The 16,717-nt window shown below is 43.5% G+C and overlaps 1 protein-coding gene across 4 annotated transcripts in view; it reads left to right on the forward strand.

Moving 5' to 3' along the window:
- The window catches only part of BCAS3 (BCAS3, microtubule associated cell migration factor), a 265,434-nt gene that overhangs the window by 114,522 nt on the left and 134,195 nt on the right, over nt 1-16,717 (forward strand). For all 4 annotated transcript variants that reach the window (XM_026047802.1, XM_026047803.1, XM_026047804.1 and 1 more), the window contains one exon: nt 56-153. In XM_026047802.1, coding sequence (XP_025903587.1) covers nt 56-153 — 98 coding nt within the window. The remainder of the gene's footprint in view (nt 1-55; nt 154-16,717) is intronic.

A 16,717-nucleotide genomic window follows, 5' to 3' on the forward strand; every position in this document is an offset into this window, starting at 1 on the left:
AGAGCCCCCCTGAGCAGTGATGGTGATGCCGTGACACCTGTGACTCATCTTTCAGAATTCAGCCGGTTCGCTCTGAACCCGTTAGCATGCCGGGATCGTCACGGCCGGTTTCTGATCGCAGAGGAGTTTCCACAGTGATTGATGCTACCTCAGGTAGAAATATGTTGATTTCATTTTTTTTCTTTATTCACAACATTCATCAACCTTGTCTCGTTTTTTCTGATAAAATGTTTACTAACCAATGCCACATAACTAAAAGGATATCAAGACTTTCAGCTGCACTGTACGGTAAGTGCCATTTTACMTAAACACATACTGAAGACTATCATGAGAATGACTTTTTTCCTCACTCAATTCTGAAGTCAAAGCACTGTCATAATATCAAAATGTGATACTGATTTCAGTTTAACATGAGCTTCCGAATGCTAGAAATGCCTACTCAAAAGCAGAACATGTGCAAATGCTAATGCTGAAATGCTTATATTAATGATTGCCTAAAGCATAGAATATTACAGTTGCACCTCATTTATAAAATAACTTTCGTTGAAATGTAATCATAAAAGTTGTATTGATTTTTTTTTGTGAACATTCAAGACAACAGGAGTAGTTTAATTCTTCCTGTATGAGGCATGCCTCTCTGCAAGTGTGTAAATTTAATACAAGAGTGGTTATGTTAATATCAACATATGTTCCGTAAAGTTTTCTTTTCTCATGTTGCTGGGGTCTAGTCTGTTTAAAGAAACGCAGGCAGCAGCGCTTTCTATTGCAGTGCAGCTGTCGAGCATCTGAAGGTTCCACCCAGCAGGATTTTGTCAAATCAAATCTCTCACAAGTAGAATATTAAACACACAGCATTAGTCAAACAGTCAAGTCGGAGAGGATTTTAATCTTTAGTGATTTCAAAATCCCTGGAGACCACTGATTGGATTGCGGCTAAACTGTGAAAGGAAACTGTAACACACACAGAAAGTGATTTCTGAAGGTTGTTTTAGAGACACTGAAATAAAGGCTCCTGTTCCAGTCTGTTTTAGGTGCATATACATTTCAGAGTCCAAGATACAGCATTGTTTTCGAGATTAATTTCTCTTTTACAGGGTATTGCAGGATATATATATATGTGTGTGTGTGTGTGTGTGTATATTAGATTTTTAGATTGGTGTCTGCAACTGAATTCAATAATAACTACGTTTACTTTTGCTTTTGAGGATTGTCATTATAAATTCCATTTTCACATATTTGGAACTGCTCGCTTAAAGAGAGTTTTAGTTGTTCTAGTGTATGTCAAAGTAATTTTAAAAACAATTGTTTAATACATAAGAAAACATCCGTCATGATATCTTCGGACTAGTTCATTTATGTCTGTTACTCCTAAAAAGTTACAAGCTTGAATCAGAGGAGTGCTTCTGTCTGTATGTCTGAAACTTGAAATTCAGTGATTAATGGCAGAGTTCTTCTCTACCATTGTGCCTTTGCTGATACAGCCAGACAGCTGTGTTACCAGGTATTCTTTTCCTGTTTTTCCCTTTTGTGCTTGAATGGAGCAATGCAGTAACCTATAACACAGATRCATTCTCATTCTAAACTCTAACCACAAAGTATTCTGTAAATGCTTTGTTTTGTCTACACTGGAAACAATGAACCGTGCAGGACTTTGCCYCTTCTGTGCTGAATAGCCTTTCCTACAGCGTGGATGGGCCCTTAATGTAGAATGGCTCATGAGTGTGATGAAGCTCTCTTGGTAATGTCTTTAACATGTGTATCCATATTAAAATTGCCAAAGTCAATTGTATACATTGTTATGACACTAAAAATATATTTACTGTACAGCAGTGACTCAGTTTTGTTATAACACCTCATAAGTTTCTTATAAACAATACATGGGTTTTGTTAGAGACATGCTGATAGCAGTATTTTATTTAACTTCACTGCCAGATGATTTGGATTCAAATTGATTTTTGATTCAAGGACTTTAACATCTATTTACAGTTTTTTGTATTGCGTGATTCCCAGTCCTTTCCATGCAGAAACTATTGTTCCATATTAAGGGTAGATGCTGGATGATGTGTGATGGTTCAGGGATGTGAACTCTGCTATGGAGTAAAGGAGATGGACTGGTTCTTGAGAGCTCATGCTATTCTAAAGGGTCCAGCAAAGGAAGAGTTATTTTATGCTTACTTTCTTTTCTTTCCACCTCCACCTCTTTCAGTATTTATTAGTTGTACRGAAAGATGTGTTAAGCTCTGCTCTGAATGTAAAGGTTTTATTTTAAGTACTGTTCATGTATGATATTGTATTTATTGTATTGCAGTCCACTACTGTAAATATTCTCATTTCCTGCTATTACCAAGGCATAACGTCAATGGCTTACATTCTTTATGAAAAGCAAATTTATTGGAAAACACGTTTTTAGGTTTGAGGGATTTCTTAAGTAGATCGTAAATTTTTACTGCCTGAGCTGAACCAGGAAGTGATTCTTCAGCTATGACCCATGCATCGAACCCGTTGCTCTTTATGAAGATGCTTATCTGGCTGTTTGACTGCCTGTTGCTTAGAGATACCACCAGTGTGGCGCCTCCTCTTATCTAACCCCATCGCTTGTTCTTCCCATCAAAAGATTTCAAGTATGTGTTTATCATCTCTAATTATTCTTGCAGCATACTCTCTAGCTCCCTTCCCTCTTTCCTGTCAGTGACGACTCTGTCCTTGTGTTTAGTGAGACATTTGTGTATTTTTTTCGTATTTCAGTAYGATTGTCTCAACTTCTGGGTTTTTAGGTCTTCATTTCAAGAGCTCTTTAGAATGGAAAATGGTCTTTTTTTTTTTTTAATTGAATCTTTAAGGAAATTTTGCAAAAATGTTAGTTACCTAGAGCTACCGGACATTTGCCCTGCAATGCATGCGTTTTAGTCTTGTGCATCAGGGAGAGAAAATACCCTCAAGCATTAGATGCACTGCAATTCCAGATGCTCTTCCAGACTGGCAGTTAGCAATGTTCAAGGGACACCACCAGATTTCCAAGCTTTATAAAATAGGAAGCTGTTAATGTTCAGCAAAAGCTGTTAYGTACGTAGGACGTGCACACAGTGCATGGCAAGCGTGACCGTGCTCGTCTGCGTGTCCTTCCTCTCCAGTTACCTGCTGAGGCTGTTGGCTGGCAGCATAGGGGTTTAGCCAAGGGCAGTGGGGATCTTCTCCCTCAAGAGAGAACTTCGTCAATATCTTGGGCCTGAATTTTGTGGCTATAAAGATAGCAGGTAGATGGGAGAGGCACTAAGCAAGTTGGGTTACTCTTGAGTTGTTGTAAGACATCAGAAATGGAACCAACCTTGTACGTGCTGCATCTGCAGGAGATGGCTGGAAGGCTAGAATATCTGTGTTGAACAACAGATCTGAACCTTCGAAAACCTCTAGAGAAATGGTTTTGCAGCAATTCCTGATTGCCCTAAATTTGATAGCACAGCTGCACTGACTCTTGAAGGGCAAGAACTTCCCTTAAGCTCTAACAAATGTGCTGAAGGGCTCAGATCCTGGGGTACTCAACCATACCTGCTAATGCAGTCCTGCTCTATGGAAAGCGCTTGTGCAGAGCCCTCTCCCTGCCCCCCCCCCCAAAGATATTTGGTTTTGATACTTATTGATCAATCATGATCAACAAGGAGATTTTTGCACTGTCAGCTGGGCAAGGAAATGTTGACAAAGGAAAAGGTATCTGATCTGTTCAACTCCACCTGCTTTTTTATTTCCACCTTGGAGGGAGGCTCTCTTCCTTTCCTAGGGAAAGCATGCAATTAAATTGCAAAAGCTTTTGGAGAGCAAAAGGAATGAATAGAATTGAACTGCAGGAGAAACAGGTCCTGAGAGCGTGCGTGTCTGCGTGATCGTGGGCCAGGGGACCCTGYGTGTGCGGCAGAGATGCTGCACTTGGGGAGTGGGCATCGCTTTTTACCAAAGCTGTTTGTTGCTGTTGTGCAAAACTCTCTGGACTGACAATCCTGAGCTCGCTTCTGATGACCTCAGTCAATGCCCACTTAAAGCTAGCTTCTAACTTAGTGCTTGTCTCTCTTTTGTGTGCAGCTGAGTAGCCCTGGCCAGATAGCTCGATGCCTGCGGAGAGGTTAATGAAGGGGAGAATTGCCGTGGGTTTGGGGCCGGCCTGCCTCCCTCCCACTGCCTCCTAAGGGCCTTTTATTGCTCATCATAACACCTGCAAGATAGGGTCCAGGGGACAAATCTTTACTGTCCAGCAGTGCTCTCTCACTTGGAATTTAATAAACACTTCTGCTGTCACACCTTAAAACATCTGAGCTCTTTTCTGTTGTATGTGCAATCAAGTATTTATTCCCCAATGCTGTACACCAGCAAGTGCTGCCTTGGAGTAGCAGAGATCAGTTATTCAGGTAGTAAAGATGTGTGAATGCAGCTGGCAGATGAAGTCACCAACATTATGAATTCCCAGCCTGTCCCTGTTGCCACAGGCAATAGCGGCAGGCCGGAGCGGCGGCGCTTTCCCGTGCGCCGCTGCTGGGGCTGGCGCGTCCCACCCGCGCTGCAGGGCCTCGACACCCCCGCGTGAAAGCGATACRGGCTCGGGTCCTTGACCTGGGCCTGTAATTACCTGGGCAGCATAAAGGTGCCTTGTTGTTGCAGGGAGCCCGCGCGCCAGCCCGGGGGTCTGTCCCGCAGCCTGTTCTTCACAGCGAGGCTGTGTAACAGGCGGCTCTTAGGGGACGCTGGGGGTTAGTGACAACCTGAGCCCGTGCCCAGCGATGCTCGGTTGGTAATTCTGTGTTCTCTCTGGTTAAATGACTTTAACTTATGGATCTCTCCTGTAATAACTTTTCAGCAAATTCTACTTATGGTATCTATTTCACACCTTTATTAGGTAACTTATTTTAAGTGTTTCAGGCGCTGTTTCTTGAATAGTGATGAAACTGCGGGATATACTCAATTTTTCTTTTCTTCTTAGTGAAATAGCCCAGCCTGTGTGCGCACATGCTCACTCCATCGAGCCAGCTAAATAAATGTGTGTGAGCTGCATAATGCAATTTAGATTTTTTTCAGCTTTATCTAGCTGATCTAATTTGAGAAAATGTTATCTGATGGTTTTTGAAGAGAGCCTTAAGACAGAACTGACTTCAGCAGACTCCGAGATGCCAGCGCAGTGTATATGATCACTTCTAGAAACAGCTATGCCCTATAGACTATGCAGATATGAGGAGAAATTAAAACGACCTGACACCACTGATTGGGCACTTGCTGCTGGATGCCTGCCTGGCTGGGGAGAAGTCGCAGCTGCGGGGAGACACGCGGCTGTCTTGGGTCACTGCTGCACGTCTCCTGGAGGCAGAAGGAATATACTGAAGAGGGAGAGCGTGGTGACAGCACTTGAACGGGAGCTCACCACAGCTATTAGATATTGGGTTGGGTTTTGCCGCTACGGTGTTTGTGGGTGGGTTTGGCTGTGGATTCTGGAGGTGATGTGCAGCAGTGGGGAGTGCTTCTCGAGCCCCTCATCCTCACCAACAGCAGAGGCTGTTCATCTTCATGCCTGTTTGCCTTAAGTTTAGCTGTTGAGACTGGCAGTAATTGGAAAAATTGCTGTCTTCTAGAGGGTTGTGCTGTAGCTCTTGGTCAGCTGTGGAAAAATGACCGGATGTGCAAGCTAGGTTCACAGAGACAAGTGAAAATCAAACGTTTCTAGTCAGTGCTGGGTTAGGTTGAGGCTGAGAAGCTCCTTAGGCTCTTCCACATAATCCCACCTTTTTCATCTTAATAATGTTGTCTTTTAGTTAGTTTATTGGGGGCAGGGCTCTGACAATAAAGTCAGCAGTTTCTGTATTGACACCGTAGCTAAGTGAAGTCATCGCAGTGACTCCACGAATGCAATCATCAAGTACAAAATAGGGGAAATGTCTTCATCTGTTACGGTGCAGTGACAGGGGGCCCTCCAGGAGCTCTGTGAACAGTCTTCGGTGCCACCCTCTTGCTTGAAGCCTGTTGTTCTCGTGTCACACAACCCACTTGACGCGTGTACCAGTGGTGCATTAATGCAGAGGGTGCAGCGGCTTATTGCTTAAGTGATACATCCTAACTTTCAGTTGGGAAAGCCACCTTCAGTTCACATAATGGTTTGTCAGCTGAGGAATAGCAGTGTGGAAGAGCATGGTCTGCGTCCAAGCACATACACAGTTCCCATTTATTCATGGGGGAAAAATTCCAAAAGGTACAATAGTTATTTTATATATCAGTACCTAAAGTGCACTCATTTAAAGCATAAGATTGTCTTATGCACCCTTTAATTTCATTAGCAGTTGTTGTTAATGTGTTGCATAGATATCTTTAAAGCCTAGAATAAGTGGAAAGTGTTGATTCTAATCTTATCTGACACCACAATCTTCTATGGAACAACACATGAGCTGAGATTCCCGATGGGCTCCTGCAGGATACAATATTTATTAYTGCTTGAGATCTAAGAGCTCCTAGCTACCGTTAAACCTACAAGACATCCAGAAACCTCAATATCTGTTTGGGGTTTTATAGATTGCACAGAAATAACACATCATACAGTTCATTGGCATTTCTGCTCTTTTTATGAAGAGCTTAAATGAGTCCTTTCTACAAATCTTAGCTTTTTCGTATTAGCCTAGTATTGTATTGTCTTAATATTCTTTGTATTATATTATATACACTGATCTGTTAATCTAGGCTATTTTAAATGTTCTTAAAGTAGTGTTAGAAGATGAGTATTTGAACTCCCATTTGCAAATGAATTTTCGTCTCTGATACTTTTTCAGGCCGAGCTTTCATTTAGAATTAGTTTGAAATAAATAGGTGCACTTATTTAATGATTTCACTAAATTAGGCCATCTCCTTCACTTGGGACTGTAGCCTCTGTTAGATGCTGTGGTCCTTTTTGCATTCTCCAGCACTTCCCTGAGGTCTTTCAGAAGGTTYGCCCTGTTCTCTAGAGCATGGCAGCTACTTGGAATGTACAGGTTGTGGTAAACTCGTTAGAGGTGTTAAATCTAGGAGATGTGAAACTGAAGCAGCCTCCAGATAGGCTTTTCAGATCCAGTTTCTTAAAGAGCGGGTTCTTTTTTTTTAATTTGTACCCTTTATTAGATGACAAAAGGAGCTTAAAAAAGTAGGAAGGGATTTGTTTTACTTTTGCTTTGCCTTCCAAGTAGTGACATGTCAGCAGTTTGTTTTAAATCAAAGCAGTCACCAAAAGGAAGGAGAAACTGAGGAAGGCAGTTGCTAACAGATAGCTTATCGTGTGGCCTTGAGATAGCAGAGCTGCGCAGCATGCGGGTTGACCTGTGATATCATACCAGAAGTTAGATGTGATCATAATAATATTTGTGTTTACACAACATGTAGGTTTTTCTGCAGACAAATAAAAGGCAAGATATTTCCTGAGCCTACCAGTAAGTGCTTACTCATTTCTATTTCCTTATACTATACAATAGTTTTATGGATAATCCTTGGCTATACTATAACAAGTTGTAGGATATTTCTTAATATTTGCCCAGCCCCAGATAACTGTCCTTTTATAAAGCAGCACAGCTTTACTGTCTGATTCCTGTGCTATAGCAACGACCCATTCCAAACTTGACAGTTACTGCTCTGGAGGAGATGTTCCCCTAACCTGGAGATAGTCAAGTAGGTATTAATAGGCCAAATGGCTTTAAACCAGAGTATTAGTATTTACATATATTTTTTCTTGCTACATTTTCAGTATAATAGTTTTGACCATTGTTAATCCAAATTCAATGGATTTTAGCTATTATTCATTAGGTTCTAATGTGGATGGATGAATGAGCACAAGTGTGCTTTTTAGGTGCAACATAGAGAAGTGAGCTATTTGGCATGATATAGTAGCCATGTATCTGAGATGTTTTAAGGTGGAATTTAATAACTACTGAGGGGAATTATTAGTCGCTGACTGTTCATCTTACCCATGCTGGAGTAAGGACATTTGCTGTTGAAAACATAAGTTCAAGTACAGCGTGGTGGTATTTATTTGTCTATATTTTATTGCTTCAATAACATAAGGAGTAAAAAAGCAGATGGAAAATATTTAGTTTTTCCTAATTATCCAATAGAGCGARCCCTCTGTGGGCTCGCAGCCACCTCAGGCCCTCCCCTGCCTTAGACTCTGTCCCCGGGCCCATCTCCACCAGGTTTTCCTGGGCTTTATCTGCAGCCTGCACCACTTGTATCAGAAGCAAAGAGAATTTGGGAGAAGTTTTTGGTCCATGATGGACGGAGAGCTGTGGGAARCCCAGGCCGCTCCCGCAGCTTTGCGCCGTCCCCACTTCTCGAGTACCGCTCCGCTGCACGAGCTCTGTCCAACTCTGATGTTCCCGAGCCGCTCGCRTGGCAGAGCCCAGGCCTGGGAGCGCTCCTGTCGTTCGCAGGGCCCGGCTGCAGATGAGGGAGGCCGGGGGAGCCGCCGCTGCTGCCCCGYGGCCGCCTGCGCGTCACTGCTGCCCCGCGGCCGCGCGCCTTCCAGCGCAGCGCGAGCGCAGAGATATGACTAACATATGGTTCCTGCTGGGGCTTGGCCACAGATTGAAGGCCTTAACGGGATTCCCGGGGCCTCCGAATGCTATCCCAAAACCAACACGAGAGCCTCTCCAAATATATTTTATAAGCTTTGTGATTGTAATAGTGCTATCAGAAAGAATCCCYCGTGCCCAGGTTGCGCGGGGCGCGGGCTCTGCTGCGGGTGCCCAGTGCCAAGGCCTCGCGGCTGCCGTTCAGCCCGCGGSAGCCGGGAGTCCCGCGCTGCGGCTCCCTCCTCGCAGCCCTGCGCTGAGGACAGCACCTCCCGGCTCTTGTGTCCCGACCTGTCCTTTCCTCCAGGATGTAGTGGTGTACATGGGAGAATACGACACAGGAAATGCAAGATGTTTAATTCAGAGCCTCTTTAATTAAAACAGGGAAGAGCAAAAGTAACATGATTTCATTGGGACTCTAAAGAGCCCCAGTTTCAGTTGCAAGAGAAAACAGAATCTCCATGTCCAGGCTCGGTAATAAAGTCCAGGCTGAAGGAAAGGGTTTGCTAGCTCGGTGTCACTAGGACACTCTGCTGAATTAACTGGGGGAAAAWAGAGCCTGCTTGGGCCTAACAGGGGTGTGTACAGTGTAAATATTGAGCAAGTCACTCACCGTTGGAGCCTTCGAACATCAATTAAAATATATTTCAAAATTAAGTATAGCATCCTATAAACTTAGTTGTGGCTGAATGCCTGGCTTAGTAATTGATTGTAGGGCATCTAGAAGGTTGTTATTTATCTTTTTTTATCAATTAGCAAAAAGTTATCAGAAAAGAAATATAGATGCTGTTATCCTTATCTTTTGATGCTCATTTTTAAACCCTAAAATTGTTTGCCAAACAACAGCCACAAGTAGCATATAGTAAAACACTTACATGGGAGTACTTTTTTTACCACTGAGGTTGGATAAAAAATTCACTATATCATAAGTGAACCATTTCCCCCTTGATTTGTGTCCAAAGTATGAGGAAAAACATTGCAGATGCATTATGCATTTTACAAAAGAACATATGCATGCATTTAAATCATTTACATTTCGTCTTTGCTTTCTTATTTTTAACCCATATTGTAGTGAATGACAGGATGTTTGGAAAACCGAGACTGAAAGCAAAGTTTAAACTTTTATGCACAGTAAGCTAAACTGCAAGAAGTGTTTCACTRTTTTATGATTTTATTTCAAACTTCTGCTGATGCCTTTTCCTTACTGTCTATTGAAATTTGTGACCAAAACTTTGGGAGTCTGTGGCTTGCAAAAAGAGATTTTGCTGTGGATCTTGTGCAACTCAGAGTGCTGATGAGGAGAGAAGCTGTGTTCTGAGGCAGGTCCTTAAGAAAATGCGTAAAAACGGTCTAAATTGATTTTAATTGATCACATAACATAGCCTGTAGTTGAAAAAGATTTTGAGTTATGGGCACAATGTTTTGCTTAATGTCATCCGTAGGCATTGCTTCCCCATTGCTATGAGCGAGCAAATAAAATTCAGCTTTATTGTGTAGTTATAGCCTCATAATAGCACTTCAGTGACAGCTTGTGCATGCTGCGACGTGCGGAATGCGTCCTGCAAAGTGACAGGAGGCGATCTCAGCRCGATGATCGTCAGATGTGCAGCAGCCCCTAACGTAGGTAAGGGCCCACGCGCCATCGGTTCTGCCCGTGCAGGCATCCCCGAGCCCTTCCTGGCGGCACACCCATGGCCTTTCCCGTGCCACCCGCGGCCGGGCTCCCTGCAGAGCCGCTTGGCCGTCTCGACGCGGAGCTCTGCAGCGCCGGCGCTGACACGGACACGGCGAGACCTGAGCTAGCGCCGCACGGAGCCAGCTACAGTTTATTAGCTTGGGCCCTGTGCCACGCGGAGACAGATAAACTGCTTCCAGACACTGGCTGGCCCTGCAGCAGCGTGGCTGCGTTCGGGCCCGTCGCTGCGTGCTCACCATGTGCAGCTTTGAGGGCTTCCAGCGAGAGCTTGGCACAGGAAGCATTTGCAGGATTTGTTTGTAAATGTAGATCAGAAAGTCAGATATTTAGCCTGCCGCTCAGCTGCAGAGTTGAAAACGCACAACAGTGCTCACCCCTAACTGCGCGTAGAAATTCCTTATCTTCCCCTTCTGGGCTTTTTTACAAGGAAAAGGTTGATATGTAACTGAGGATATCATGTGGAGAACATGTAACTTGTTTGTATATCCATACTGAGGCAAGAAACTAATGAGGTTGCAAGAATATTGCTGTTGCTGATACTGAAGCAAATATAGTTGGCAAACATATGCTTTGGTTTTACATTTCTACCTCTAAAAGGTGACATGTCCTGTGTTTGTCATTTAATTTAACATTCTATATATTTTTAAACGGCTGTATGATTTGAAGTCTCCAGATGCAGCGCTTTATGTTAAGTGGTGTTGGCAGTTCAGTGGTGTGGAAGGCCATTATCTCACCTTTGTGCTTCCAAACTATAGCCACTTGCCTCCTCCTGTTCATAATGCATTTACTGCGTTACAGCAGAGGAATTTTTAACACCTATTGAGAGCATTAAGTATGCCATGCTGATGAGCACTCTTAAGATCAGCGAAAAGCAAGAACTGGTGCTGTTTTTCAAGGCTGCCTTTTTCCCATTGCTGGTGCTGATGAACGCTGGATATAAATCCCAACTGGGATAGCCAATATTACACATTAGGGTGATCTCAAATTACATAATAAACAGCAGTTGTCTGTTAGGTAACTTGGACTTAAGTGATATCTTCCAATATGTCTTTGGACAGTGCACCTATGTTGGTCATAGCTGTTGTCAGCTTGGTGGACGTCCTCAGCTGACGAGAGTGGCTCAGGGAGGTGGATTTCCAAATATTCCCTGGGAAGACCTCTGTGTTTGCAGACACGTTGTCGAGTGTTTGTCTAAATCTGGTGTGTGACGCACGGTAAGGCTTAATTTCTATCAAAGGAATATGACTTGATAAAAAGGGGAGGGGAGTGATTAGAAAAGTTACTTTCCCTTTTAGGTGGATTGATTGATTCTATCTATAGAATTCTATATGTTTTGTCCTTTAAAGGGAAATGAGTTCCATTTTTTCAGATCATCATGTGAAATTTGCAAGGAATGGGGCTACCTGCAGAACTAGAAGTCCTTGTTGTACAGCAGGCCGGTGAATCCCGGTCTCCCTGAGGCGGCAGCGGCGGCTCCGGCGGGTGCAGCTGCATGGCTGCTCGCAGCCGCTGCCGGGAGGCAGGGGTTTACCTGGGGAATTGGGAGACTCTCTTCTCCCATCGCTCCCGCCCGGCCTCGCTGAGGAGCAGAGGCCCCACAACGCTGCTCTGGACTCAGGCTGCCCCCGGCCGGGACGAGGGGTCTCCCCCAGTGAAGAGCTTTGAGCGACTTCTTCACCAGCAACTTGCTCAATCTGTAAACCAGAGAGCCCAAATCTGTGCCCTCGCATCCTGTCACTGTTGTTCTGAGTCGCAGGCCTCCTACAGCATCGTTTTTCTATAAACTTGGGAAATGGATAATCACTGCTTGGGCTATTAAAGTTTGGTAGTATGAGAAGAAGTCATAAATACAGCGTTTGTATCTTAAAACCTTTCCAGCTAGAAGCTCTCTGTCTTGTCTAAACTGGCCTCCAGTGCCATTGATTGTAATTCTCTCCTTTTCGGGACCATAGCTAACTTGTTAGTTTTCCACATTTTCTTTTGCCAGTGTGACAATGTTCTGCTGCAGATTACAGCTGTGCTTAGGCACCATAAGGTTTATATGATTAGTCAGCGTTTGGTTTCCATATATAGCAAAAATATGTCTGGAGAAAATATTCTTATACATATTTCCAGGCAATAGGATCAAAGAGCTCTCTAGGTTCTCAATTTTAATTTATCTTTTCATGCTCACTGTTGAAGGAACATCAAAAGGAATCCCCGTTCGCAGGAGGGAAGGGAGCCGTTTGCTGTGTAGCTTTGGGAACGCCGCTCATCCAGGCCGGCTCCGAACACTGCCCTCTCTTCCTCTGCAGCATTTCTACTGCCTGAACTTTTGCTTTTGTGCCTACATGTTCCTATCCAGGCGTGACCCCCCTCTTTTCCCCAGATCCTGTGGCCTCTCCCTTGTTTCCTTGATGCTCAGAACTCCCCCTCGCTTCCATCGGCCCAGCTCCCAGCTGCTAACCTCATCTTCTGCCTTTGTCCTTTTGCTGGCTGCAGCGTTTCCCACCATGTGAATCCCTTGCATTTCGGTCTTGGAACACTTATTCCCACCTTGTATTTGTTTTTCCCCATAGTTCTCCCAGCCTCTGTTCTGCACCAGCTCCTTGTCTGTTCACTCTCAAAACAAGCGGGACGCTTCTTAAGCTGCCTGTCGTGATAGCAGGGTGATACCTGAGAATACCTTATATTACACCTTATATACCTGAGATGCCTTATACATGTGCATTTCTATTACTGTACCAGGTGCTGTTTATTTTTCTTGCACCTCAGATACCCTCTTTCTTTAAGTAGACTCCTAGGGTGATGTTTGCAACCTTTATGGTTGCAGAGTGCGCGAAGCAGGCGCTGCTGGCAAGAGCCCAAGGTAGTTGCTAGTAAGCAAGCAGCATACTTCAGTCTTGAAAATCCTTGTAACATTTTCCTGCAAGTGGGTTTTTAGAAATGTTGGCATGCTTAGCAACCCCACCATTTGAGATCTTTTTGCATCACGTTGTTAGAAAGACCTTTTTTTTCCCCCCCCGCTGATAGAAGATCTGCATTAAAAATATATAATTAGTTGGATTTCAGTCGTCTACTCAACATTTCTAAGCAACTTGCCAAATGATCCCAGGTGTGGGATTGCAGCAGGTAATTTCCTGCGCTGTATTTGTGCGGATGATTTTCTGTGTTAGAAGATGATATCGGCTCACCTGGCCTCTCCGTGACAGAGAAATCCTTTGTTTATTCATTTAGTAGGTAGATTAACCCTAATGAATGCGGCTTCCTGGAAATAGATACAGGGGACAATAGCAGAGTGAGGAGTGGGGAGAAACGGGGCAAATTCCCTTCTCTTTCTTCGCTTTTAAATAATGGTAGCTTTCATAGCAGAGTGTTTTAAATCAGAAAGGAACGCAAAATATGTCAACCAGAAATTCTTGTTTTTTAAACAATATCCTTTCTTTCATGGTTCAAAGAGGTGCTGGGGCTTTCCTAGGACAGAAAGCAGGGCTCGTGCAGCTCTGCTGCATCGAATCTGCTTGAATGTTTTCTGCTGTTGAAAAGTAGCCCAGAGTGGGCAAGAGGAATATTTGCATAAAATGGAACTTAAGTCCTCGCAGCTGGAAGACTTGTGTGCGTGTCTAATGTCGTAGTTATTTACTATTTGGTGGAATACATGTTTTTTATTTTTGTGAATTATGGTTTAATAATATAAACTTCCTTAGGAAGGGGTCATAAATTGYATTAGCTAGCAAGAGAAAGTGTGTCTTAAGCCTTAGAAAGCTTATTTTATTCCTTCTGGTTTCTTATGAGTAAAGAATTGGAAGGATATGTTCTCATGCATATTACGTTTGTTACCTGAGTAGTTTTATTATAAAAGAGATCAGTGTTTATGGAAAGGTGAGGCTGTAGATGATCTTTTCTCACTTCTTCTAATATATGTTTGGTACAGAAAACTTAGAGAATGAACCACAAACGATTTGTTGTATTTTGGTTGTATGCTGTACGGATGTGGTATGTGTGAGACATGGGGGTTTGTAAAGGCCACGCGAGTGTCAGTTTGATTTTAATAAACGAGGAGTCATTTTTCAGATGTTGTTGACGTGACATTGGACTATTGTTCRTAAGCTGATCTAAGAACCTGCCGGGAAAGGTGGTGTGAGGTGAATCTGGAGCCCTTAGCCCCTGAGGAAATGCTGCCTTGGATGTGCAAGGGCTCTAAATCAGGCTCGGGAGGCAGCGTCGTGGTGTGTTGTGTGGATTCRTTACAGTACCACTCACTCTGTGTTAGCATAGCATGAATGTCCTTATTCGAGATTAAAGACGGAATAATCTAACGGTGAACAGTTATGTATTTGTATGTGTTTTTATGCAGATGTGCACTCAATAGTCAATATTATAAATTAGAGGAGAACATTGTAGTTGATTTGGATTACTGTTGGAGCTACTAGTCAAAGTGTAGACATAAGTACAATGAATAATTTTGCTATGTTTGAGAGAAGAGCAATTTCTTGCATTTTTACGTGACTGCTACTCAAGATACATTATTCCCAAGACATGGATGTGTAGACACAGATGTGAAAATCTCTTAACTTCCAATGAAACTTTTCCAGATCTTATCGCTATAATTTATTTTTTACTCTCTATAGACTAGAAAAAAATGTCTTCTTTCACATAACTTTATACATTGGAGGAAAAGGCAAGTTCTTCTCCTACCACATGCTAAATGTTGAAGATAGGACACTGTTGGCTGGAGCGTGCTGACTTTTGGAGTTGCCTGTAAAAACTCTAGAGTTTCAGAAGGGAAGTGAAAAAAACAGGATTTACCTTTCAATGCAGAATAAGAGTTTCCACTGTTTCTTAGTTACTCCTGCAAAGTACAAATGCGCTGGCACAGATAATTTTTTGAAAGCGTGCACATTAAATGTGTCTGTGTATTGGCTAGCAATAAATTACAAATGATTTTGTTTGCTTTGTATGTAGATTGTTTTATCCTTCTTAAAACTACTATTTATATAACCTTTAACCAACAGAGAGGAGCCAAAGGATTTTCAAGAGCGCGAATCGCTCTGTGGCTGGTGCGCGCGGCGCCCGGCCGCTGCACGGCGCGGTCCCCGCTCCTCCTCAAAACAGATACGTGTCACCCGAGGTGTCATTAAAACCGAGCTGGCCGTAGCTGCATAATAATTCAGTGGGAGCTAATTCCTTTCGGAGATGTTGACACAGTTGCAGGAGAGGAATGTCGCCGATTGCCTTTTAAAGCCGCGCGGATGGGCTGGGTGAGCTGCTTTCTCCCCCCGCAGCCCCCAGTGAGCAAAAACCAAAGGACAACAGTCATTATACGATTCTGTACTTTAAGTATTTTCATAATCCAACATAAATTGGCCCACCCAAGGATTATGTCTGTCTTATAAGGATGTGTTTATATAGTCACTGGGTGAAAGATTGCAGAAGTTGAACCACTAGTTTTGAAAGTCGAGCCAGACCAGGAAAAATCAGGATACAATTTGGCACTTATGGAGACTAAATGATTTCCTTTTTAGCTGCTGATTTCTACTGGGAAATGTATCCTTGGACTGAAAATTGCATCCGGAAAAATGTTTATGTAGTGTTTTTCAAATGACTGATTATTCCTCTAACCTTTAACACGCACTGTGTGTGATTTTGTTCCTTATTAACTCTTTCATGACCGAATGAATGATTCCCTTCACTGTAAATAAAATAAAGTAGGTATTTCACTTCAAGGAATATTTTAACCTTATAGCACTATAAAAAAAAAAAAAGAGGAAAACACGGACAAGCCAGGAATATTGTTGGGTTAGTACTGCAGGGAAATTTCACCCTTTCGGTCYGGCTCTCCTGACAGGTAAGCGTCCTGGCATTAGCAGAACAGGCAAACATGGGATCCTGCTCCTGCAGAGAAGGAGAATAGAAGGGTCCAAGGTCAGCTCAGAGGGATCTCATGGCCGAGGAGGTTCCTGGCRGGCAGGGGCTGGGTGGAGGGATGCGCTGCCAGCTGCTGGCTGGGCTGCTGCTGGTACCGGTCCCGGCAGTTACTTGTTGTGAACTGGGAGGCTTGGAGCAGCTAGAACAGAACAAACCGTTGTAGAGTAGCTCTACAGGTGCATGCTCGGTCTGGAGTTAAAAGCATTTCGGGGGTGTCATTTTTGCCTAAAGACATAACATGTTTCACTGTGATAATGCCAGGCGATATCCCTGCAAACAGCTTAAGAGGTGTCTTTTTTTCTTGCATCTAGGATCTCAGGGCTGTGGGATGCCCACTTGTGTACAGGCTGCTGCAGTCCCTCCCTGTGCTGTACTAGAGCTGCTGGCTCTGTCCCCCTTAGCTGAGGGAGGCTGCAGGTGACACTGAAGCATCACCAGGGATGGGGATAAGCTGTGTGTCTTTAAAAGACACTGAAGGCACTTGAGGTGTCCGAGACCTTGTTTTTCATTTTGGCAGACTGCCTGTGAATTGTGCTTGATGTCTTTCTATAGA

This window comes from Nothoprocta perdicaria, unplaced genomic scaffold (assembly GCF_003342845.1).
Source record: "Nothoprocta perdicaria isolate Ctin4 unplaced genomic scaffold, notPer1 scaffold_50, whole genome shotgun sequence".
Taxonomy (NCBI): domain Eukaryota; kingdom Metazoa; phylum Chordata; class Aves; order Tinamiformes; family Tinamidae; genus Nothoprocta; species Nothoprocta perdicaria.